Source organism: Dermacentor variabilis, chromosome 5 (assembly GCF_050947875.1).
Source record: "Dermacentor variabilis isolate Ectoservices chromosome 5, ASM5094787v1, whole genome shotgun sequence".
Lineage (NCBI taxonomy): Eukaryota > Metazoa > Arthropoda > Arachnida > Ixodida > Ixodidae > Dermacentor > Dermacentor variabilis.
In genome coordinates, this window is record NC_134572.1 from 43,247,258 (window position 1) to 43,272,500 (window position 25,243).

Sequence of the window (25,243 nt, forward strand, 5' to 3'; positions counted from 1 at the left end):
CTATTAATCACAGAGATATCCGGACTGTTTCAAAGACAGGCCCTCCGTTTTCACTCCAACCTACTTTTCGTGATAGGAAGTCCGTGCTCAAAATCTGTTTCGCACAGTGCATGCGTAGGAGATTTCGTTTCTCTCGGGACACTAAATAAATATAAAGCATTTTTTTAAATATGCGCGAAAACCATGGTCTGCCGGCCCTAAGAGTGTCCCGAGCAATGAAGATGTCGAAAAAATCCTGCATGTAGGGTAATCGCCCTACCGTGAGCCTCACTGGAAAGCGCTTACGTAACCTGCCCCCGAAATTATGCGTACATCGCGAGTACGCTGCACTATAATTGCGGCTGTGTGTCGACACTCGGCGCGCAAGGTTGCCGCATACGCAATCGTAGCAAGTGTGAGGAGGTGAAATAGCAGGCGCCGCGGCCCCGCAGACAGCGTCCGCATTGTGCAGACAAGCGGAGGACGTTGCACTGAACTTCCATGGACACGGTGCGACCTATACACGCAGTTCATGCATTGTGCACGAGAAGCGTGTTTTGTACGAGGCTCGCTATTTCGTTTCTTCTTTCTTTCTTCTTTTGTATCCTCTTGTTTATAAAGATGTCAACGAATAACTTTTATAGCATTAATTGTTTCAGGGTATCTGGCCTGTATGGAGTCAACTTGTATGACAATACTTTGTGTGACCTGTATTGTGTGTGTTCCGCTTAATTCTTTGAGATTTTGTCATCTTCCTCGTGCTCTCCTCTTCTCCCCTTTTTGCTATCTTCCACTTCTATGTTTGCGTGTCCACCTTTTCTATAAAACTAGGCAGCGTTGTGTCCCTTCCGGTGGCAGTTGCCAGCCTGCTCTTCACATTCCCTTTCCTGTATAGTGTACATATGTTCTCAAAACACATAATAATAATAATAATAATAATAATAATAATAATAATAATAATAATAATAATAATAATAATAATAATAATAATAATAATAATAATAATAATAATAATAATAATCTGCAAAAGGAATAACCTATGCATTTGTGTCAGAGCGGGCCATGCGTCGAGAAGGCGCAGCTGAACCTTCATCATGACAATTCACGCTCTAGTTTGAATGTTCTCTGCGGTTTACCAGAAGTGCCAGCCAAGTGTGCTTCCAACGAGTGCCCTTTAAGAAACAAGGGGGGCGCTGCAGGCAACACCTTTTGCGGAAGTAGCAGCGTGTCCCGCACGCGACCTTATATTCCATAGTTCTGGTAATCCCCGGATAAATTACTTTCACTCTCCTTGGTGACAAAGCGAACGTACTTCTTCCTAATTTATGAGAGCACTCCGAAATGTGGTTAATTGTGCATAGGACAGCCAGTTACTCCAGCAAAAAGTGTTGCAGTGTAACGAGAACTAAGAATACACGTCACCAAAAGGGCCGCATTCCCAAACGATTGCTCCAGGGGTATGTTCTCTGTGACGCAACGCCTAGTAAGGTATCGCAATGTATCCATTGATTCAAAATATTCGAGAACTGAGCAACGTGTTACAGTTCGTTTCGTCACATCCGCTTCCTCTATTTTAGCCAATCAATTCGCTTTGAGTATGATGTCCCCATGGACGATTGATTGAAAATACAGGCTCAGGTAAAATGACCGTGGGGTCACGTAAGAGAGAACAGAGAGAGAGAGAGAGAAACAGCTAGAAGAGAGGATCGAGAGGCGGGGATGTTAAACAGACGTACGCCCGGTTTGCTACTCTGCGCTGGGGGAAGGAAGTATAGGAGTGGAAAGAGAGAGAGAGAGCTCAGTTTCGCCCACAGTTGAAGGAGCGCGCGAGATGGTCTTGGCAACCGTTTGTAGACCGAGAGAAAGAGAGCCGCGTATTATGGCATTTGGCCGAAATCATGCGACTTGAACACTCGCGAAGTGAACTTCGTGGGGCTTCAATTTGGCAGAAATACAGGTGCCCTAAGAGGGACGGGCGACCTTAACACGTCGATGTTTCTTTTGAGAATTACGATGTTTTCAATGATCATCTGAAAAATTCTGGATGACATTTGAAAACGTTACAATATGACATATATCTGAACATCAGACAAATGAATATCAGTAGTGACCGCTTGACGAAAAAGATAAATAGTCCATAGTTCCCATGCAATCATTATCACCGAATTGTACCACTGTTGTACCATCCCATTAAATATACTAAGACTTCTTGACCTCTTGACCTAATGTTCTTCAAATATTGCAGATATAAAAAAAACCCCGCGTCCTCAGATCATGGGCTTTTCGTTTATAAGTATATTCAAAATTATATTATGTTGCGCCTCGCACATGCATGTAATCGTTTGTGCTCCTATATTTCGACAGCTACTGAAGTCTGAACACATAAGCGTGCGATTTCAGTAATTGTCTGCTGTTAAAATATAAGTTTTTATGTTTGCGCGATACGTCCACAGCTAATATAGACAAAATAAAATTAGTGAGATGTCAACATCGTGATAATCAGGCAAAAAAGGACATGCTCAGTAACTATGACATTCAGAAGGGTTTTTTTTTTCGTAAGAATATCTTGAATTGCCCTGGAAGCTTTCCTAATTCGCATTTTTCTCATAGTCAGGTCCATGTCGACAATCTGATCACGACGAATAACGGTTCGCAAGATACACGGTCTCACTTTAATTTTATTCCATTAACTCCGCGAGTGTGTTTTATCAATCGTGAGAGTGTGCTAGTGGTGGCCTGAAGGGGATGGCTTGAAAGTAGGTTACGTTACGGAAATTTTACTGGCCCGGTAAATCGAGACTGCAAAATAACAACGTGTACAGGTATTGATAAACGTGGCCGGCATCCATCAAAGCGAAGCTCCAAGGAAGAGTCATTAACTTCGCTTGACGGGCGCACATCGCGCAATCCTCGCTCACCTGTAGCTGTCTGTTCCCCACGAGGAACTCCTTGTTGTTGGTGCTGCGGCGGCCTTTCCAGGCGAAGTAGACGCCGATGAACGAAGAGAGGCCCAGCACGGCCACAAGCACGCAATAGTCGGCCGCGTGGAAGTACCGCACGGCCATGACGAGGGTGTACTGTGCTGCCGAATCACGAGACCACGACCACGACGACTGCCGTCACAGCGATGCGCTTCTTGACAGGCCCTTGCTCCGTTCTTCGGATCCCGCCCGCTCACGCCGGGTTCCAAAGTGGCACTGCTGTCGCGCGGTCTGCGGAGAAGGCAAGCAAACACCCGCGCGCGTTCCTGTGAGCAGCTTCTCCTTTGTCTTCCGGAACTCGCGGAGTCAAACGGTAAAGTGCTCAACGGGCGGGCGTCAGCGAGCAATCGCGTAGATACGCAGATACAATTCCTGCGCGTCGCGCGCTCGGTCTCGCGGGCCGGGTGTTCCCTCTCCACCGTTCGCCGCTCATACGCCGACCTTCGCGCAAGCAGGCAAGCGCGCGAATGGAGAGTTTCGCTGTCGAAACGAAGAGCTGTGTCGGCAGTGCGATTGCACGTGTGCGGACTCGTCTTCTGTGCCGCACGCGAGAGGCTGCTTTATAAGGAAGGACACTTGGGGAGAGCGCGTCCTGGGAGTACCCCTTTGCGGAAGGACGACTATCCGTGAGAGTATTGCTAAAGTATTGCCGCTTCGGGCGCTCACCTCGACAAAGAACGAGCTACAGCACGCGATGGAGGCCACCGAACCGGAGAGTGGCAGCCTCCCGCGCTTAGCGCCATTTTGACAGCTGTGAGGTATCGGAGAAGAACAGCGAACATTTATTGAGGAGCCGTGGAGGAAGTGAAGTTCGCGGGGGGCAATCGGCACTCTGACGCACGGGCTGTCGTGGTGTGTCACCTGTCACCATCGCGGGAATTTGCGACGCCTATACACGAGACGCACGCTACGCTATCACGTCGTGTCTCAGTCAAGATCGAAACGACAAGGGTTTGGGCTGTCGTGGTTCATCGTACTAGTGGTTGAGTCATACGCTCGAATTGTTAAGACGAAGTCCAACTGCACTGCCATCGCCATGAATCGCAGAGCCCACGCATATCATAATGAATGTCAACGTTCTGGCTGGCACATCTGTGGTCACGACAGAAACACGCCATACGAATGTGCATTTGTCCACACCTGTGGCAGTTGATTTTGAGACTTGCGACAAAACCTTTCCAATGTCCATGGACTTCGCGAAAGGGGTCACCCTGAGCTGCGTAGGACCGCAGACAGGAAGAAGTACATTATGATAGACTGCACATTGCGGCACAAGAGAGAAAAATAAACGTCGAAACAGGGATGTTAACCAGAGAATATTTCCAGCAGATTATCCTGTACTGCAGAAGGGGAAATGTGGCACGATGGACGGGAGAAAAGAAAGAAAAGAAGTAAAGAAGTGAAGGATCAGCAATATAAAGCTAATTATTTGCAGGGAGGTAATTGAAAATTACCAAGTCCAATACGAGCCAGAGGAACGAATATTACTATATAGGCTTTTTTTCGACAAACGCTGGGAATGTTTAGCTTTGTGAAGTGCAGCGTTATAAGACGTGCATTTTCGTTGCTGTGTTTGCGGCCATCTGTTGTGTTTGTTTCATAAGTTGTGGACCTAATGCACGCCGCGGCCACCTACCGTTACGTATGCGATGAGCAGGTTGCGGATAAAAACCGATTTCAAAAGACGCCGCTCATGCGGTTACTCTGAATGGCCGACAGCCCTGCTTGCGACAACTGTGGCTGCGAGGAGATGATCAAGCAGCTCCTCTGTAACTGTTCCTGCTACACACAGCGTTATTGTGGGAATTTTTTTCTCACTTTAGTATATTTTTTATTCGTTTCTTCTATCACCTCTTATTCCCTTGACCCCTTTCCCCAGCACAGAGTAGCCAGCCGGTACTTACACTGGTTACCATTCCTGTCTTTCCTTCTATTTTTTTTTCTCTCTCTCTATGTCTCTGAAATGCAATCGATGTGGTTGTATATGCTGGGTATATCCCGCTAGTTTCCGTTAACTGACTGATTTATCGCTTTGCTTCTTATGTTACCCGTAGCTATGGCGTTGCGCTGTCGGACACAGTGTAATTGTAGAATAGGTTGAGCGCGGATGATGATGTAATTGAAACCGGGTCAACCTTCGAGAATAATAAAGCTGGTGATTTGGTGGGGGGCAATCTTTGCGCCTGGAAATGGTTTTCAAGGTGTTTGTATGAGGCAAGCTTACATAGCTTGCAGTCACTGCAATCCTGACTTTTCCAGTAAACGATGTGCCATTACAGTCGCTCAGATGTGGCATGCGGACCTCCAGCTTCTTTGGCTCTTCCTCCGGATGTGACGTCGGTGCCTCGCCGAGCATAGGCGTGGCTGGTGGCCTCCCACGCAGCTGGGGTAGGAAGAGAGAAAGCGCGCTCGTTTGCAGGAGAAAGGAGGTTCACGCTCAAAAATCACGAGCCATTCCACTTTGTCAAGGTGGACGGACGACCAGTGAAGCTGTTTAGCACGCGACACAGAGGTGACACATAATTTTGAACAAAGGTACGAACACATTCATTGTCCTGATCGGTGGTCATGGTGACGATAGGTGCGCACACAGGTTCTCGTGTCACCTTTGTTATAATATGCGTGAGCATTTCTATGCCTACGCAAAGAGAAATTTGTCCGTCACGTAAGGCAATGAATGGCTCATACCGCCTTAAGCAATGGCTGATCTGCTTAAGCAATGGCAGTCTGCTGATCGTGAAAATGATGCCTGTTGATAACCAATCAACTGAATATGCATATCCTAGTGGTGAGACGTGTAAGATTTTGCACAGAATGAAGCGATATTACATCAAATTCGAGAGCTGAGTTTTTGCACACGCATATTTGTTGATGGGCACGAAAAATCCACGGAACCCTAGCACCTCCCCCCCCCCCCCCCCCACGATAAACAGCATCACTGTAAAAAAAAAAAAATACTTGGCCCATATACAAGTATTTCTCTTCAGTGAAAAGAGCTTGTCGCTTGAAAAAAGTTCCTTAATAGATACTGATGTCTTAGGTTTACATTAAATTTTAGTGTCCTCTGAAAGAAATACGCGTGATGTGAGCCCAGGCTTATTATGTTGTCAAGTATTTATGTCTTATCTTACGTACGTGTACTCAAGTTATGTGCACTCGTCTAGAAAACTGTGATTTTGTATGTGTTCTCGGTTAACTAGAAGTAGTTGTACTTCATTATGCAACTGTGTGTGCGTTTCCTTTCCTCTTTTTTTTTTTTTTTGCTTGCTGTCTTCACTTGCACAAATTTTTATTCGCGGTGTATCACTTTATTCAGAGTTACCCGGCAGAATTCGTGCGTCATTTTCTTTTCCAAGTGACCAAAGGCGCCAATCTCTCCTATTAGCATCATGTCAATAAAAAGAGAGAGAAAAAACACACGAAAAAAATCATGTCGTTGGATAGACTCAGCGGGAGGTCTCCGCGGTCGCGTGAGTAGCAAGATGGGGGTGACTGAGTGATCACGTGTTCGCCAGAGGTAATGAAGCGTTAAACATGCATCACTGTGTTTAATACTTCTGTGTACATACACGTATAGTCGGGATGTTTTCTTCCCCACTCTCAAAACGCCACATTGCAACTCATCGCTGCATTCACGTCACATAACACGAGACGATGTGAACTCGTCTCTGCATTTAAGTATAAGGTGTAAATCATTTACGTAAAGTGGAGATGCAATACAATTGCACGCGTCATGTGTCTCTTTTCATAGCATTTAATTAAAACGTTTCAAGAAAGATTCGCTTAACTTATATTGTTAAGTGCGTTGGATCTGCTGTATTTTTTCTCCTGAATCTCACTAGCTAAATTCACCTGAATCTCACTAGTAATGTCACTCAGGTATATCAACATAGGTCCAGCAAACCAGTATCTGTTACGAATGCTCTCCTGAGAGTAGCAACGTCAACGGCTGGCCTAAGTTAAATTTGATTTTCCCTTGCAGCGCAAAAAGTACCAAAATTTTGAGTTTGCCGTGTACCATTTTGAAGAATAAAAGGGAGCAGCGCAATAAAAATTTAAAAAAAGACGAACTGAGGAGGAGAGAGGACGACTCAAATGCATGGTGAAACTCGCAACTAAGATTTATTTCAAAAAGAAATTGTGTTATATGTAAAAATATATATATATATATATTCGCGGAGTTTGGCACTCATATGTAGCGGGTGTTTTATTTAAACGTTAACAGCATTTGCACAAATCGTCTGTGGCATTTAGGATATATCTACTTATTGAACAGGGCTACTCTCGAACAGGTATACATTACTTACACTGGAAATCCATACCCACATTGACAAATTTAACAAAATTTCACTAAATACCTGTAGCAGGATCGACGACGTCGTGGAGGGTGAGGAGAACGGCGGCTGGCTAGGGACAGGCCGTCCTAGTCTAGGAAGCGAAGATGGCGCGTGGCTCAGATCGCGAGCGGCAGACGCGAGTGGAGCGGGAGTTTTATGCGCCGAGGGATGACCGTCAGGCTGGGGCCTTCTGCTCAGTAAAAGATATACTCCTGTTTATTGTGCCTTATCGTCATCACTGATTTTGCACGTCACGTACCTCTTGAAGTAACTGCTTTAGTGCACATATTGCAATGCATGAATTGAAGCCAGGGATTTCACAAGGCACATCCACGTGGAAAGAACTCTGAAAGTCGCACCAGTTTTGAGATAACCGCAGTCTACCTTGCCTAAAGTGCGCCGTTGTTCCACTGAGCATTTACAGCGAAGCTGCCCTCCGACGGTGGTCGATGGCCGTGTGTCTAAGCGTCGCGTCGCGTCGACACGAAAGAAATTTTCGTCTCTTCAATTTCTCGCGAATGCTCTCTGGCTCTCAATCTATAATGTAGGTCTCTTGGAAAAAATTATACGGAAATTGGCCGCTAAGGCAACAACTCGAGTTTCATTTATTTGTGATAATTAGTTCACAGTGAAGTTGTAAACGTTACAGAATTCCCGTCTGCTGTCAATACACGGCCGTCTACGGAGGGAGTATGGTTACAGAAAACGGCTGTAACTCTTGTTTGATCAAAACTATCGCGTAACAAATTATATGAATATTAGCCGCAATAATGACTCTAACATTACTCAGAGGACTGTAATTACGTAGTTCACAGTGAAATTGTAAATATTGTGGAATTTCCTTCTGCTATGCGGCGGTATACTTGCACACATCACTACTTCATAAAAGAATAAGAATAAATGATTCCACAGTCCAAAGATGCATTCGTTGTCAGCGTCATTCAATAAATAAATAAATTAATTAATTAATAATAATAATAATAATAATAATAATAATAATAATAATAATAATAATAATAATAATAATAATAATAATAATAATAATAATAATAATAATAATAATAATAATAATAATAATAATAATAAAATAATAGACGCGTCGATTGAGGCAATACATACCACAGTTTCTCTGTTAGTCCTTCTTCACAGAGTGGAAGGGCTGAAGAATTTTTTGAATAAAGCGCTTCTTTGTTGAATTTCAAGAGTTATTGGAACACCAATCGATTTCGTCGCAAACTCTGGGAACGCATATTTGGAAACTGGTGTAATCCTCCAAACTTACTTCAAGTCGATCTGAGTTTAAATGTCACCGGCTAGAATTCGTAAATTACAATATGTGTATAGCGTAATGTAATTAGGCTAGGGGTAATCAGCACTTTTTTAATTAGTGAGATATTGACTTTCATTTCATGCGTGAATAATATCTACATCTGAGAGTAACCTAGCTCAAGAAGTAGAATTGGGCTGCATGTTACGGGTGATGTTTAAGCATTATGTTAACAATATTATAAAGCAATCCGTGTAGTCTATCGAGGAAAACGTTAAAAAAAGTTATGCAGACCCAACGCACATATTCGATCTATATATGTGAAGCGGACCTGTAGTGCAGCAGTTAAATTAGTTTATTAAATTCTGCGTTTTTACGTGCCAGAACCACGTGCGATGTGGTTATGAGACACGCCGTAGAGGGAGGAGGGGAGGGGGAGTACTCCGGATTAATTATGAACACCAGGGGTTCTTTAATGTGCCCCCAATGCACGGTACATACGTTTCTTCTTTTTGTAGTCTTCTTTTGTTTTGTTTTTCTTTCATTTCGCCTCCATCGAAACGCGGTCGCCGCGACCGATCGATATTCGAACCCTCGACCTCGTGCTTAGCAACGCAATGCCAAAGCCACTATAAGCAACTAGGGTGGGTTATGCTATAAAACTAAACGTGACGCATGCCTCTTTCTGTTTATTGTGATCCCATTCAATGTGTAGCACAAGGCAATGTTTAGGTTCATTCACGGCGGGGATCGGGATTTTGATGTGTTATGCATTTTTTTCATGTGTATGCGCTACGCCATTCGCAAGCTATGCCGAAGTGTAATCGAGCAATTCAGGCGGGTGCCCACTGATAGGCGTTCACTCGCACAGCGATGCGTCACAAGAACGGAGGCGATGCTTGTCGAGGAATGCATGAGGAGGAGCTGTGTACGCAGAGAGAAACGAGACGCGAAAGGCTGTGGTAAGGTTGACTGTTATATTCGCCCGTTTCGTTCCTGCCGTCTGTCGCTTAACAAAAAAAAAAAGAAAGAAAAAAGAAAGCTGGCGCGCACAGGCTTTCGCGCGGACGCACCACGGCGCACGTGCCAATAGTCCCCAAGAGATGGCGTTGGCACGAGAGAAATACGAGAAGTGGGATTTTGTAGTGGCGATATTGAAGTGTATAGTGTCGCCGTGCTTAATCTACACGCAGTGTTTTTTTTTTAATATCGAACAACTTTTTAAAGCACACTAAACTTACTGGAATCGCTTCACTACATATTAGGTGTCCAGGCGGGCATCATTTGAACGAAAGACCAAAGCAGTCAACTCACGTATTAAACTAATTACGTTAATTAACTTCAAGCGCAACTCGCGGCTGCAACGCTCCTTTGAGGTAGCAGGGCGGCGTAAAATAAAGCGCCAGCTAAACTATAGACATCCTACACCTAACTTATATATAGTGCATGTGAAAGTGCGGTATAGAATCATGTTTTCTCTCTCTCCCTCTTTTACTCCCGGTTCCCCTCCCCAAGTGTAGGCTAGCAAACTGGACTCAGTCTGGTTAACCTCCCGGCCTTTCTTCTTCCGTTCTCTCTCTCTCTCTCTCTCTGGGCCTTACGAGGCGATAAAGCTCTCCGTCTCCCCTCCGCTGCTGAAGTGAGTGAAATCGGAAATTTCGTACAGAACCAGTAGGAATTAGATCGCGGGAAGGGGAAGCGCCACAGCAGACTTCTTTTCACGCCGCCTTGGTATACGTCACAGGAGTATTGCAACACGAGCGGCGCTTCGTAGTGCTGCATGCGCAAGCAGGTAAACCCGACAAATAATTTCAGACCAATTATTTTGACTTGCATGCCCGTTTTGATATGTTCAAACACGGAACATGACTTCCATGACGATTTCCTTCAACTTTCTAATATAAACACCAGCCGTAAACTTTGTAAGAAGTAAATTGATGCAATTAGCTTAATTATTACAATGATTGTTTTCGTTTTTCGTTCAGATGTCCGCCATGGGCACGTAATTAATCTGTGGTGACGTGATGCGAGTAACTATTGCGGGCTTTTTTTAATTTTTACTTGTTCTAAGTAAGCGCACACGTATAAGAAGTTCCGTCAGTTGGATATTCACGTGTAGACGTGAAAGGCGCAGCCAACAATACCTACTCGGTAATTATTGTGTGTCTAAACAGCGTAATAAAACACTTACACAGGCGGAAGAGATGACAGGAAAAGGCGCTGTGTGGATTAATTATGTGTTCGCCGTAACTTTGAGCGACCCGCTGCACGTGTCCAAGATCTCGCGTGCACGTCCCCCGGTTCACGCTTGGCTCGTCGCTGTTCGTTACCGGCTTAAGTCGGCTCTGATCTGCGCTGTAGCATCGGCGTCTTCCCGATCGCGGCCGAGCGAAGGCGGAGAGCAGGCACTGACGACGGCGGCTTTGAATAGCAGCCGAGGCGTGAGGAATGTAGCACTATTATATAGCGCGCAACTCACCAACCTTCGGCGGAGCGAAAAACGAGAACACCCGTTCTCGGATATGGAAAAGGCGAGAGTGACGTCACTTTGATAGAATCGATTTCTTTCTTCTTGGTTTTTTTTTTGTTTTGTTTTTTTTGCACCGCGGCGAGAGACGGAAACCACATATTGTTGCGTCAGCTCTTTGTTTCAATAGTGCATGCTGCGCGAGGACCGCTTACCCGCAAACTATTGTGTGAAGTGACATGCATTATTACACTGGTTCCATTTTTTTTCCACGTGCAGGTTAAAACGTACAGTTTGCAACAAAAACCAGCACGCAGTCTCAAATGAAACTCACTTAGTGTAGACCCTTATCGCTGCATATCGCAGCGTGCCTTACGAATCCGCCAGTAGCACACTGTGTGCTGCCAGAATGATCGCCTGAGGCGTCGGTTCCCAGAGCTGCCCTCAACTTCACGCGTTGACTGGGTGCGGCGCCGAGCTGCGCGGTATAAAGTCAGTAATGAAATTCCGTTGTCTGCCTCCAAAGGGGTTAAAGAATGCTGCCGGTGTGAAAAGAATAAAAATAAGATAACATGAAATGAAGGAAGATGACTGGTTTAAAGGCATTACCACAGTTTTGCTACAACTGGACGCACCAGATTGACCACATGTTGCTCTTTTTGAATAAACCGTATAGCCTAAATGTCCACACTGTCAAGAACCACTAACAGTATTACACGTTTTGGTTCTCGCCCAAGACATGAAAGGGAAAGGAAACAGTTCTTGACGCACATAATAAATACCAAATGCCTCATAGAGCACTTTTACTCGGAGATGGGTCAATTCTCATTCCACCTACAAGAACATATTCAAGTCTCAAGGTGCTATAGATACCTTACACTAATTGTAGCCATATAGCACGATGTGATAGTCAGTTTTGTACATTTTTATTCCTACCACCTACTTTTCTCACTAGAACACCAACAAGCTTGTTCTTGGCGAAATATAGTCGTTTAGGTTGTCGCGCCATTATGACGAAGATTTGTTTACTAATCTGGCAATGGCACCTTTACGGAGCTCCCGCCGTGTCGGCCAGCACGGCGGGTGTTACCGAACGTTATCATCAACCTGTGCACGGAACCCTACATATAAGGAAGGGTAGCATTATTTTCGAAAGGCAGCGCTAACGGACGGGACCACAAGAATGAAAGGTAGAGAAAAGACACGGCGCTGAGTCGCAACTGAAAATGACTCGCAAAAAAAAACGCACATATATAATCCACAGACACCCCGTGACAGTAGCGTGAAACAAAATCAAGCAACAGCGAAAGCAGTTCACCTATCTAAAAACACGCACACGATATGACAGCCTGCTGGGCAGAATGCTAAGATCACTGTAAGTCAAGCTTCCTTTGAGCATTACCGGTTACACCTATGAGGGCAGCAACAAACTTTTCGAACCATGGTCGTCAATTGGGTTGAGTGACGCAATTCTTTTTTTTATTTGCTCGAAACGGGCAGTTTATGCCATTCAGCATGTGACCCATATGTTTACAGGAAACTTATTTGAGTTCGGTGATGTTAGTATTCCGCTCTGAAGGTTATCGCTTGTGTGTGCATATACAGGATGTTCAAAATTAAGCTTTATGGTTTTCTTAAAATTAAGCACTGGGAGACACGCGAAGACCACTTGTGTAAACAAGTTATGTGGCCAGGGGGGCACAAAGTGAGATGATAATTATCGCTGTCAGCAGCCCAGTTAACTAAAATTGAATAAGTGGGTATGTTTATATTGAAAAGTTACAGGCAGTCGTGTTTCTACGCCGTATTAGTTGGAGGAATTCTTCTATAGCGTGTCTGTGCTCCGAGATATCTGACTCCAAATTTTAATTGTCGGAGTTGGCGAGTTTGATTACTCTAAGCGAGAGCCCTATTACGATATCAATGCCGCAGAACTAACAACAAAGAATATGAAAGAGAAAGAAAGTTACGTGAGAAGCCCATTCGTATACTGAGCTTTTGCTGTGAATCAAGCGGCCCAGGCCTTCGGAATATGTATTTGTCACAGACCGGCGCCAACCATGTTATATATATATTTCTTTAGAGTGCGTTTTTCGGGCATCCCGTTCCGAGGCTACGGGAAGAGGCCGCGAGAGAGGGCGGAGAGGACTGCCCAGGGTCGAGGGGCATCTGGAGACGGTCGGCTTTGTGAGCCGCGCAAGCGGCTGTTCTTCGGAGGCGGCTTCGCTGTCCCCTTCGACAGAGTCGGGGCTTGGCCGCGGTGTAAGATTACCAGAGTGGAGCAGGCAGAGCGCACGGGGAAGCGAGTTGTGCGCCCTGTGTCCACTGTTCGGTCGCTTCCGCTGGTCGGGATCGCGGAGACGGCCGGGCCATAAATCGACAGTGCGCATGCTGTCTTCGGTGGCACCGAGAAAAAAGAAACGCCCGTAAATAACCGCTGGGCACAGCGCTGTCTTTAACCAGCGTCTTCGCTCCGCCAGCTCGTTAGCAGTTCGGTGGGAAGGGACACAGTCGGTTGGAAAGAGGCAGCGAAGAAGGTTGTGTGAGTCTTTGCGGCGTGCGGGGCCGAATTCCTGACGGCGAGGCGCGCGCTTCATCGCACCGGGCCCGCCGCCTTCGAGCCATCGCCGCAACGACTGCCACACGAGCCGTCCCCGTTCTTCGCCGCGCTCCGATATGGTCTGTCCGCCGGCTTGTCCTCTTCTTCTTTGTTCTGCTAACTCTCAATGACTCCTGTGCCTCTAAACTCCTTTGTTTACTGTTGTTGTAACCCTGCCTGATTATTGTATGTTCTGGTCGCGTTTCGAGTTGTATGTGCTTTTCGCCAATTCTGTTCGTTCCTACTTTGAATCCTTTGTTCTCTTACTGACCTTGATCAGTTTTGTGTATGATTAAACGCTTGTTATCCCCTTTCAACGAGTTGCTTCGTGATTGCCGACGCACCGATACACGGGCGCCTTGCTCGGGCTGACCAACCCTGAATAAATAAATGTTGCACAGGGACCTTTCGCTTGTAGGCCAGGACGAAGCGTAAAGCGGACCCCTGTGCTCCCTCGGCTTGCGCCTGGCAGCCGGATCGGCGAGCGAGGTGCAGGTTTTTGTGACAGTATTCTATAGAGCTGTCCGTCATAAGTTTCCTAGCAGCCGAGGCCTCACTTCAGGGCGCTGAAAATTATTCAGTCAGTATGCGTACAATGTCATTTGCACGGCATAACAAGAACCAGAACGTGGCGGCAGTACAACATGGGAAACGCGGATTAAACAATTTGGTTCTTGATCTGTTGAGCAAGTCCGTGCACAGGCATAAAAAAAAAGGAAAAGGAAAAGGACAGAATAACTCTACGAGGTTGGACTGAAGAGTGTATGGGGCGGCGCTAAGCAAGGGACATGTGGTTTTATGAAATAGTGGAAAAGAACATAGAGAAGTGTACACTATTGCGTCTCGCGTTGAGCACTTGGCGTGACGTGGGCGCATGCTTGTGAGCGCCTTTAGGTGTTGTGTTTATGTAACATCTTTCTTTCCGTATAGATTCGGTCCTTATTCGAGCGCCTGTTCTTGTCTCTCCTCCTGGTATTAACATGCGTTCTTTGATGCTTTCGAACAGCGACGTAGTCGCTGCACTTTCTCGGTAGTATACCATATCGCGACGCGTGCCATGCATGTCTGATGAGCATCGGAAAAGCTGGTGCCCGTGGAGGGCAGCCACCGTGCGCCCGATGTAGTACGTGTGCAGCGGCAGCAACGGCAGTCGCAGGGCGGGAAGTTGTCGTTTGGCTCGGCGTCTGATTCAATTTCCCTGCGACGACGACGGCGATGACGGCGCGTCCTATGATCGGACTTCAAGGCGCGCTCTTGTCAAACACCGCGCCTTCTGCGATGCATGCGTTACAGGCTCTGAATGGGTCTTTATTTTTGTTTTAGGCCGTCCCGCGTACTGCTTATGCCAGAAGCGAAGAGCAAAGAAAGGCCATCATGTCGTGCTGTCGCGCATCGCGATGGCTGAATGGGTGCAGTTCCGCTCGAGCACAAGGTCGTCGGTATATGCGACCTCGGCCACACCAAGACCATTCTTGGGAAGGGCAACGGCGAAAGAACGCCAAGGTGGCTGGGAGTTACCATGTAGAACCGAGACATACTAGAGATCAGTCACGTTCCGCTCAAACGACAGCCGCGGAGTGCTTTTCTGTTCGTCTCTCTGTTATTGCAGTATATGACAGCCTACCCATTTGCCCAACATCTAAAGTTCTATTAAGTCAGTCGGTCCCTCAGGACAGCAGTCATGGTCTATAGTGGTTAGGACGTCCGATTATATAGGCGGCGAAAGGCTTCAAACCCACCGCCCTATATCTACCAGTAAACTTGGGTACACGCGTCCCCTGGCCTGACGGCTGACTTTCTTTCAGTGGTCTGCATCTGGGATCGGCGTCTGGGCATCCCCCGCGCCTTCCACCTCCGCGGCGTTTTTCAATCCCAGTTTCGAGCAACCCTCACCATGCATAGGTGGTTCGTGTACGCAGTTTTTCGCGCAGTGCATTGGTGGTCACGTCCATAGTAAGGATTCTTCTACGTGAAGTCCAACTGTTAAAGAATGGCTCGTTTTTTTTTAAACGTCGAGGTTCCTTAATGGCCGTGAACCTAGCCGACAGCGCGCTTATGCCTACAGGTATTTTACCAGAAGGTACCCGGTGGCAGCTCAGTTCTGGATCCCACAGCCGCGACGGATGCTCCAAGACTGTCTGTGGTTGAACAAGAGGCGCCACGACACTACAAAAAGGAGCCCCTTTCTAGATTTGAACCCAAATAGCCGAGCACTAGGCTGGGGGACGTCTCTTCCGATTAGAAAACCGGAGGGGTGCGGGTGATACGCTTATTCGAACTCTGCACTTCAGCATGCAAGGCGGATACTCTAGCACCAGGTTACCACCATCGGTCCTCCTCTGTGCCTCCTTTGTCATGCTGTCACATACCCATTATGGATGACCGGCCAAGAATGGGCGCGTATTCAGTGGCACATACCTAATGAGCCAAGAATGGGTATCCCAGATATAAGAACTTCAAAAAAAACCGTTTCATTAATGCGTTGTTTCACAAAGACATATGTGTTCTTTAGAAATACTGAAGAGCAGAAATAATATGTACAGGTTTTATATCGTTATGTAATGTTTTACTACGCAGAACTCAAACGCGCCCACTCGACCAACTCTGTACTACATGCGCCGATTCGCTGTGTCTTCGGCAAGGCAGCATGGTAGGACGCGAAACCAGGGATAGCAGGAAAAGAAAGCTTCGCTTTAAAAACGGACGGGCATAGCAACCCCAATTTAGAGCTCTTATCGACTGCCGTAGTACAATGTACACGTTTGGTGGCTTTCTCGCTTCCAGCTGTTAGTGTCGGATTGGTTCTCGTAGAAGGCAGTAAATATGTTTTGACATGAAACTTTTCAACGTTTGGCGCTACTTGAGACTAAAACCAAACCTCTTTGTGTGGTGAGCTTCAGCGTGCAAAAAAAAAAAAAAAAGTACGAACACTAGCCACAAAGCAAGTGACGTCGTGCATAAATAATTACAGACGTAGTGACATTAGGTGGCTTAGATTAACGAGGTGCGCACAACTCGTTTCATAGTCCCTGTGTCGCTTTGAGAACTCTCTCAACCAGGGGATAAATGGCGATAGTGTTTCGAAAGCTTCTGGGCAGAGGCACAATAGACATTTGTCCGCGTACACGTAAAAGGAAACGAGAACAACAACGAAAACGGTATAAACACAAATGAACTGTTCGCAGTACTGTGCACATATAATTCCCATGCAGTCCATGCGCAGCAGTAGTATGCTTCTTCTTCGTACCGTTGCGCACCGTGCTGTGTGCGCATACAGTAACGAACGTCACGTGCCTGAGTTACGATTAACGAGATCCTCTGTCTCTTCGGAAGTGATTCGCGGTTCTTTCAACCATATAAGCATATTTTTCATTTATTTCATTTCATTTATTATCACCTTGAACGCACGAAGGCATTACACAAGGAGGGGGAGGCAATGCAAACATATGTCAATTTTCCCCTTACCAGCCGGTCCAAACGTTATACGACTGCGCTGCAATACACGCAATGTTCGTCGAAAGGCAATTAATGGAATCCAACAGCTAAACGATCCGAACCATCCAGCGCCATACACGATGGGCCGGTCAGTAGGAAGAGCACGTTGCGAAAGTTACATCACACTGCGTGTACCGGATCGAGTAGACGAAATGTTCCGGGAACACATAAAGGGGAAATCTTGACGCGCGCCGTGCGCACGCACGACCTTCAGACTGCAGACTCGGTACACGGCACGTGACCGATGAACGGCGAATGCGCTTTTCCGCCTGTTTCGTCACAGTCGACTGTAAAGAACATCGAGAACATCGCCTCTTTTGCGGATTGTCGGTGACGTCCGTCAGTCGGCCGTTTAGTATAGGAAGAGTCGATGAATGCATTGAAGAATTAGGTGAGATATAAATTATTAAGGTATCAATATTTTAAAGTATTCGAGTCTTAACATTGCCTAGTCATCAATCTCATACGCACTTCTTATCTCTATCTATCTATCTATCTATCTATCTATCTATCTATCTATCTATCTATCTATCTATCTATCTATCTATCTATCTATCTATCTATCTATCTATCTATCTATCTATCTATCTATCTATCTATCTATCTATCTATCTATCTATCTATCTATCTATCTATCTATCTATCTATCTATCTATCTATCTATCTATCGCAGAAGGCTGTCTACGGTTAGGTTCTCCGCAAAATTCAGGTATCAGAATATAACGGAAGATACGTCACTATCCGACATGACAGCGCGTAATCAGCACGACCTGCACAAAGGCTAGCCAGCTCTGACCTTTGCCCCCTCTCCCAGAAGTGAATGCCTGTTGTAGGCTTTCGATACCTGCTCTCACCTCAGCAGCAATGTTCGCGCTTTGTCTCGGCGTTCTTCTTGAGATTGGTTCTCCGTGTCGAGGTCTAAGCGCGCGAAAATTATTTGCATTTCGTAAAGTCATAATAAAGTATACCGGTAGTGAGGTAACCGAGCGCGAATTTAAGCATGAAGTATTAGCAGTTCGTATACTCCGCTCATAATTAAGCAAACCCTTACACCCAAATAAATGCAAATAACGTATTGCAACTATACTTCACGAGGGTAAAAACTGTCTTAATGCTGAACTTTACTGACCCTTATAAGAACGTAAAATTAAAAATCTTATTGAATTCTGTGGTTTAACGTGGCAAAATTACGATATAATTGTGAGGCACGCCGTAGTGCGAAACTCCGAAATAATTTAGACCACCCGGACTTCTTTAAAGTTCACCCAATGCGCGTTATATGGACGTTTTTATATGTTGCACGCATCGAAATTCGGCGGCCGCTGCCAAAGGAAAATTAGAATTGCGGAAACTAAGTATTAAATGGGACGGCTTCCTTCCCCTCCCTTTCTTTCTCTTCGTTTAAGAGTACATCCCCGTATTCGCCATTTGTCAAGTCGTGGTTAGACAGGGCCTCCGACTTACAGAGGGGGTATACGAAGCACGTGGAGTAGAGGGGTGAGGAAGAGCGTTGTTGTTTAGGGCGAGTAATCATTGACAATGATTTATTGTATCCGATCAGAATGAGGCACTGTTAGTCAGCGTCGTTCGACGCTGGACTTGAGGACAATTGCGCGACGCAGCACGTGGGCTATATTTTCTTTTTTTTCGCTTCTCGAGAGCAAACGCTCCTCGCCGAGCAAGGCCAGACCAAAGAGATGTTCATCGCGAGCACAAGAAGGATTGCGGAGACCGGCCGGGAAGCGAATGCGTGCGCGCCATGGTCTTTCTCGTTCGGAGACACAAGTAAATGAAATATTAAGAGCCGCCCCCAACCAAGTACACGGGAGACGCTCGGCTGCCTGTGGACGATGATGAGTACTTGGTGCTCCGGTGACCGCGAAAGAAACAAAAGACGGGAAAGGCAAAAAGAAAAAGAAAGAAAGAATAAAATATAGCTCGAGCCGTGACTCCTCGCCTGAGTGCGCACCTCGAGAAGCAACCGGCGCACGAGGAAGTGAAATCCGCTCGTGCGGTGGAGGACGCTGTACGTAGAACTTCGCCTCCTGTTCCTTGCTTCTCTCTTTATTTCTGTACATCTTTCTTCGTTTCTGTTATTTATTTGGTACTTGTTTCACGCGTGTGCTAGCTGTACGTGCTTTATACGGCGAGACGTGCAAGGAGATGAGACGCTCCCGGTACGCATAACGTTCTCGAGTGTATAGTGCTCGCTATTCAATATTTAAAAAAAAAAGGGAGGGTGGGGGGTACTCTCTAATATGCAAACGCAAAGAGTGGCACGTCCAACGATGTACGGTGGGCAGGTGTCCAGAGGCTTTCGTCACCGACGCGCTATTGTGTGAAAAACCCCGCAGATCATGGTTTAGTTCCTTGTCCGGCGCGAACGCACGCATGTGCAACAGCGATCATAAATGTTGGCGTGTCCCCTCTAACTAACAACGCCCTCGCTTTTCCTATCGCGTTGCAGCGAGGTGGCGCATTAAGAAGAAAAGTTTTGTGGGATGCCTGCCAGCCTACGAAGGAACGAAAAAGAGCAATAGGCATTGCGTGATAAAATCTTATAAAAACGATCTATGCGTGTATGATTCGCCTAACCAACACGGTGTAGGTTTGAGTGAGTCAACCAGAAAACAGAACCGAAGGAAGGGCTATACCTCCTCCATTGCTTTGTCTCTGATTGACTACGTACGCGCGATGCGGACTGAATGGAGGCGTTTTGGATGGATTAGTAGCGCACAATAGGAGAGCGCCCCCCCCCCCTTTCTTTGGAACATGCAGCTCGTTCCGGTTACTGACTGACGGACAGGAGCACCCGTAGCCTTCGCTCCACTTCACGCATTTTGTGAGACGGAGTATATAGGTGCTGGTGGCCTTCTGTACCGAAACAAAAAAAAAAACTGCAGTCCCTGAATGCGCATGTATGGGGCACTAGTAACACCGCATGGTGCGGCGTAGGGCAAGTTCGTTCTCATAACGATGCACGGCAATGAACAAACCTCGAAATGCGGTTCCACGTGGGAAAACTAAAGGTCAACAAAAGGGCCAAAAATATCTGGCTGGTAGTAGTATAATAGTGTCATTTAGGGCAGTAGTTAGCGGGCCCTGTAGCTGGTGCGCTCTTTCTTCTTAAAGTGAGTAGCTCTTGTTCTTTTTTCCCCTTTCGCTCGTTTTCGGGGTTGGTCGGTAGTCGGGACTCGGCAAAGAACGCTTTTCTTTGTTCGTTCGTTCGCCCGCTCATTCATTCGTTCTCTCAGGTTTTTTCTTTACATTGGCAATCATCGTTTGTACACAGTCTCTTTTATGTAGGTTTCGTTTGCGCTTTCTTCCGGGAAACAATAAGGCACTAGGTACAGGAAACCCTGGAACGGCTATTAGAGCACACCTATGTTTCCTGTTCATAATCACGCTTATTTCGCACACTGAAAAGGCCGTCGAATCTTGTGCCTAGACTCTGTAGGCTCGTGTCTACACAAGGTACGGTTCCCGCCTTGCGGCAAAACAAAATACATTGAACATTTCCCCACAACAGCAGCTACAGTGTAGTAAACTACGAGCTTTCATTTTTAAATGGAAATTTATTTTACCGAGTCTATGTGCAAGTGCGTGCACCCTATGACAGGTTCGACACCCACTGTTCTAACCTATACGGATATTTCCACAAGATGTCGCACGGAAGAGACCGCAGAATAGAATAGAACGTACAGACGCCGACAAAAGTGGTATACTCCCCGCAACGGGAGCCGAAGCAGCGGGATGGATGGATGGGTGTTATGAGCGTCCCCTTTGGAACGGGGCGGTGGGTTGCGCCACCAAGGTCTTGCTATTACACTGTCTAATGTCCTACCTAGGTTAAACAATGAAAAAAAAACACTATGAACTACCACGCCCAAATTTTCTGATCCCCTATTTCGAACTATGCTCTTGTACGTCTCCGTCTTTTGTCATTTCCCTACTTTTCTTCCACCAATCTTCCAATCGTCTATTACGGACATGTTTGCTTTACCACTGCTCCCGCTGAACCCAAGGGCTTCAAGGAGGCCAGTGGTGCCTAAATCGACCGCTGGGTAGACGTCTTCACATTCTAATAAAACATGCTCCGTCGTTTCCCTAGCTTTACCGCAGCAAGCACATGCTTCTTCTTCCTTCTTATATCTCGCTTTATAGGTGCGTGTTCTAAGGTATCCCGATCTCGCTTCGAAAAGTAATGAGCTTCCCTTTGAGTTATCATAAATGGTTTCTTTCCTGATTTCGTTTTTTCCTCTTAAGTAGTTACTCATGGCAGGTTTCTTTTTCATTGCCGCCACCCATGAGATTATTTCAGCCTCTATGACTTTCCGCTTGACCTTCTTTGTTGCTGTGTTGCCCACCATACAGGCCGCATACTTGCTGGTAAGCTTCCTAGTTCTTTTCCTCCACTGTGAATCAATACGCGGCACACTGCACCGCGACGCCATGCATCTACAGGCGGCATCTGGGATCGAGACAGCCAATGGCCAATGCCCGCAGATAATAAAGGGCACCCATTGGCTGTCTCGATCCCAGATGCTGCCTGTAGATGGCGTTGCGATGCAGTTTGCCGTTGCTGCGGCTCCCGCTGCGTGGAGTATGCTACTTTTGTCAGCGCCTGTACATGCGCAATACTATTTACATACATGTGCGGCCGTCCCGAAGCATTTGCTTTTACGTGCCTTCCCTCTCCTCTTCCCCCACCCGTCTTACGATAGTCGAATACTTAAACCAATATCTTATTTACGTGGTAATTGCATCACATCACGTTTGGGCATGTTTTAGATTTCTGAACGCATGCCAATGAACCCTCCCCCTTTTCTTGTGTACACAAACGTGCGCCTTTCACACAACGTGACAAAACTGGCTAAGACTGCTTAATGAATGGTAACGATAGAGAACTTGACATAGGCAACTGATGAAAAGCAAAAGCTGTCCGCCAGCTTCCTGCCTCTAGGTTATCGTGCCAAAGACTGGCCTCTTTGCATGGGCGCTAGTTCATCCTTCCTCCCGTCGTTGCAAAAACAATTTCTCTAACTCACTAGTGCGTACTTTTTTTCGCTGTTAGATTAGTTTCGCTGCTTACCATTTCCGATGTTGTGGCCTTTGAAGAGCGCCACTCCTGCAATGACCCCGCTTTCGCTGTAAGTGCTTAAGAAGAAGATGCTGCTAGGCTACCTTGGTGCATGCAATAAATCACTAGACCTCAACACAAGAACACACAATCGCAAAGCAAGATACGCACACGTGGGACAGGCGTTGCTTATCTCTATTCTTGCGACAGCCGTGTTTTTGCGATCGTCAAGTAATTCATTTGGCACGCAAACTTTAACCGTGGTCAAGGTTTGTGGCACATGGCTGTGTTTCATGCAAGCAAAAACAAGCTCTCGCGGCACTTCGCAGCGTTGCTGTCGACACTAACGCCATTCACGGTCTCCGAGTAATGATCTCGGGCCATATCAGTTTAATGTTTGACTTTGTGCACGTCCATCTTAACTTGCACGAGCATATTTTTAAGCGACACTGTCAACTACCCTTGGTGGTTTCCGCGGTCGAGAGAGCGTGGGTGTAGGCTGAGCATATAAAAGTCGCCTCTGTCGTATATGACCGAAGCGCCTTCGCAAAGTCAAGAGGAATCATAACGGCGGGCAGGCAAGTATTCGTTGTGCTGTAAAACACGGTGCAGAACACGAGAACAGTTACGCGCGTGTCACGGCGAAGCCAAATGGCACAACACTTCCACGATGGCAGAAGAACGTGAACGTCTTCTAGCGCGTAGTTGGAAGTGAAATGCGCCTCCTTGCAAAGCATTTAGTTTAAACGTTTCAACGAATCTTCGTTTATCGCATTTTCCTAACGAGTGCGTGGGATCTGTTATAATTTTTCCTTGTGTACTGACATTGGCTGGCATGTACTGCTGCATGTGATAGTAACACGCGATCCGTATAAGGTTAGACATTTATATGCTACAGGTGTATCCCGCGCTCTATAAGCTGTGGTGCCATTTTTAACGTGACATTGCAGTCGTTGCAGCCATTCATACTGCAATGTTAGGTTAAAAGCATACCTGTAAGCAAGTGAACGTTAAGATTCGTAAAATTCCCGCGGATTGTCTTTTTTTTTTCGAAGTTTACCATCAGCTACACATCCCGTCATGTACATATCTATTAAGAATTATTTACCTTTCGACGATACACGCTTCGCACATTGTTCTTATTGATCACAGTGACACGACCGCTGAAAACTGTTTTTATCGCACGGCCACGACAGTGACTTTTTCAGCGACTTTGCTGTTACGGATTTTGCCGCTTCAGGAACTGCTGGAAGCAAGTGCACCTCTATTAGTGTCCTTTCAGCATCAGCAAGCTTTCACGGTCGTGGTCGAAGACAGATAAGCTAAACTTTACTCTAGCATTGTTTGCAGCGCTAAATGGCTGCTCGCACAGCAAACATTGACAAGAATACAGGAGAGCATGATTGTAATCCTGCGCTGCCACAAGAGGGAGCCGTATAGTATATACCTTCAGCCTCCACAACTACTTTTCTGCATGATATTTTTTTAAACACCATGCGGGCCCCATGTTTAACATGGGGCCCGCATGGCCCATGGCCCCTTTAACGCTTTTTCGCGAACAGAATTTATTTTTCCTACAGCTTGACGCAACATTCGTGAAATCGTGGAACGACCCCAAATGGGCAAACTTTACGAAAAATTCGCGAGTTAGCAAGCGTGAGTTGGAAGGTTCCAGTGCTTGTCCCTTCCTTTTTCTGTTCTCTTTCTTATAGTTAGCGCACTGCGCAAGAATGGATAGTTTCCTAAGGCTACTCGCCTGATTTTCTGTTCTACAGTCTCAATGAGTCGACCTGCTATCTGCCGCAGAAGCCCAGTGGTTACGGCGTCGCGCTACTGAGCTCGAGGTCGCGGGCTCGATCCCGACCGCAGCGACTGCACTTCGACATAGGCGAAATGCAAGAAAAGAATAATAATAATGAACGCTTGTGCAGGCTACTTAGATTTGGGAGCATGATCAAAATTAATCCGGAGTCCCCCACTATAGTGTGCCTCGTAATCAGATCGTCATTCTGGCAGGAAAATTTAATTATTTTAAGTTAGTTAATGTAATCTTGAGTTTACCTGTCACTCCTTTATTTCTTTGTCTTTGTTATATATATATATATATATATATATTAACAGCAGCGAACAGATGCAAGTACCATGGCAGGTTGGAATTTCGCGACGAATCGTGCAATAAAACAAACGGCAGCCTGCCTCGATCGAGAAAGACTGCCCTTTGTTTCAACGACACGAGCAAGGTTAAACGTAAAATGATAGATTGTGTGAAGAACTCCGTTCATCGAAACGGTATATCGTCCGGTTCATGGCGCAGCAAACAGCGCCGGACACTTCACTTGCTCAGGCGCACGGACCGCCTCTTGGTCAGGAGGAGGAGGAAAGGAAAGGAGAGGGTAGGAATGTTAACCATGCAGGAATGCGTTTGGTTGGCTACCCTACACTAGGGGACGGAAAATAGGAAATGGATAGATGAACTAGAGAAAGGGGGGAGGGAGGAGGCTTCTTGGGTAGAGAAAGAGAGATAAAAGAGATAAGTAAGGGTTCTTGGGCGAATTCCCGTTATACTATATAGCCCGAGTGAAACCTAGGTAACATACTAGGTAACATACTTTCTCCGACATGGAACTCACGATAAGCTCACGTGCGAAATTGTGGAACTTGCCCATCACTTCAGAGAAAAAGACCACGATATCCCTTTTCAATGGAATCCAGGTCATTGCGGTATCATAGGAAATGATGACGCAGATAAGGCAGCTCGGACGTCAAAACAAGACCGCTGCGTCCCCATTCCTCTCTCAAACACCGACGCCGCGAGACAACTTCGCAGTCTTGCTCGCACCATCTCCTTAGCAGAGTGGAATACCGCACATACAAGGCACCCAAGACTGCATAGACTAAACTCGTCACTGCAACTCAGACCTCCAGCCGGTCTGGACCGATGCGAAGCGTCTCTTCTGTGTCGGTTGTGGCTTAGAGTTGCCTTCACCAATGCCTACTCAGCACTAATTGAAATGGCTGATAGTCCTACATGTGATGTT

General features: G+C 46.3%; 2 protein-coding genes across 2 annotated transcripts in view; one reads left to right on the forward strand and one right to left on the reverse strand.

Annotated features, from left to right (window-relative positions):
* The window catches only part of LOC142582487 (isatin hydrolase-like), a 233,887-nt gene that overhangs the window by 125,274 nt on the left and 83,370 nt on the right, over positions 1-25,243 (forward strand). The window lies entirely within an intron of this gene.
* Positions 1-25,243, reverse strand: part of LOC142582486 (sodium-coupled monocarboxylate transporter 1-like) — a 93,300-nt gene that overhangs the window by 43,467 nt on the left and 24,590 nt on the right. The window contains exons 2-3 of the mRNA XM_075692270.1: positions 5,185-5,343; positions 2,898-3,191 (exon numbers count right to left, since the gene is read on the reverse strand). Coding sequence (XP_075548385.1) covers positions 2,898-3,044 — 147 coding nt within the window. The 5' untranslated portion in view covers positions 3,045-3,191; positions 5,185-5,343. The remainder of the gene's footprint in view (positions 1-2,897; positions 3,192-5,184; positions 5,344-25,243) is intronic.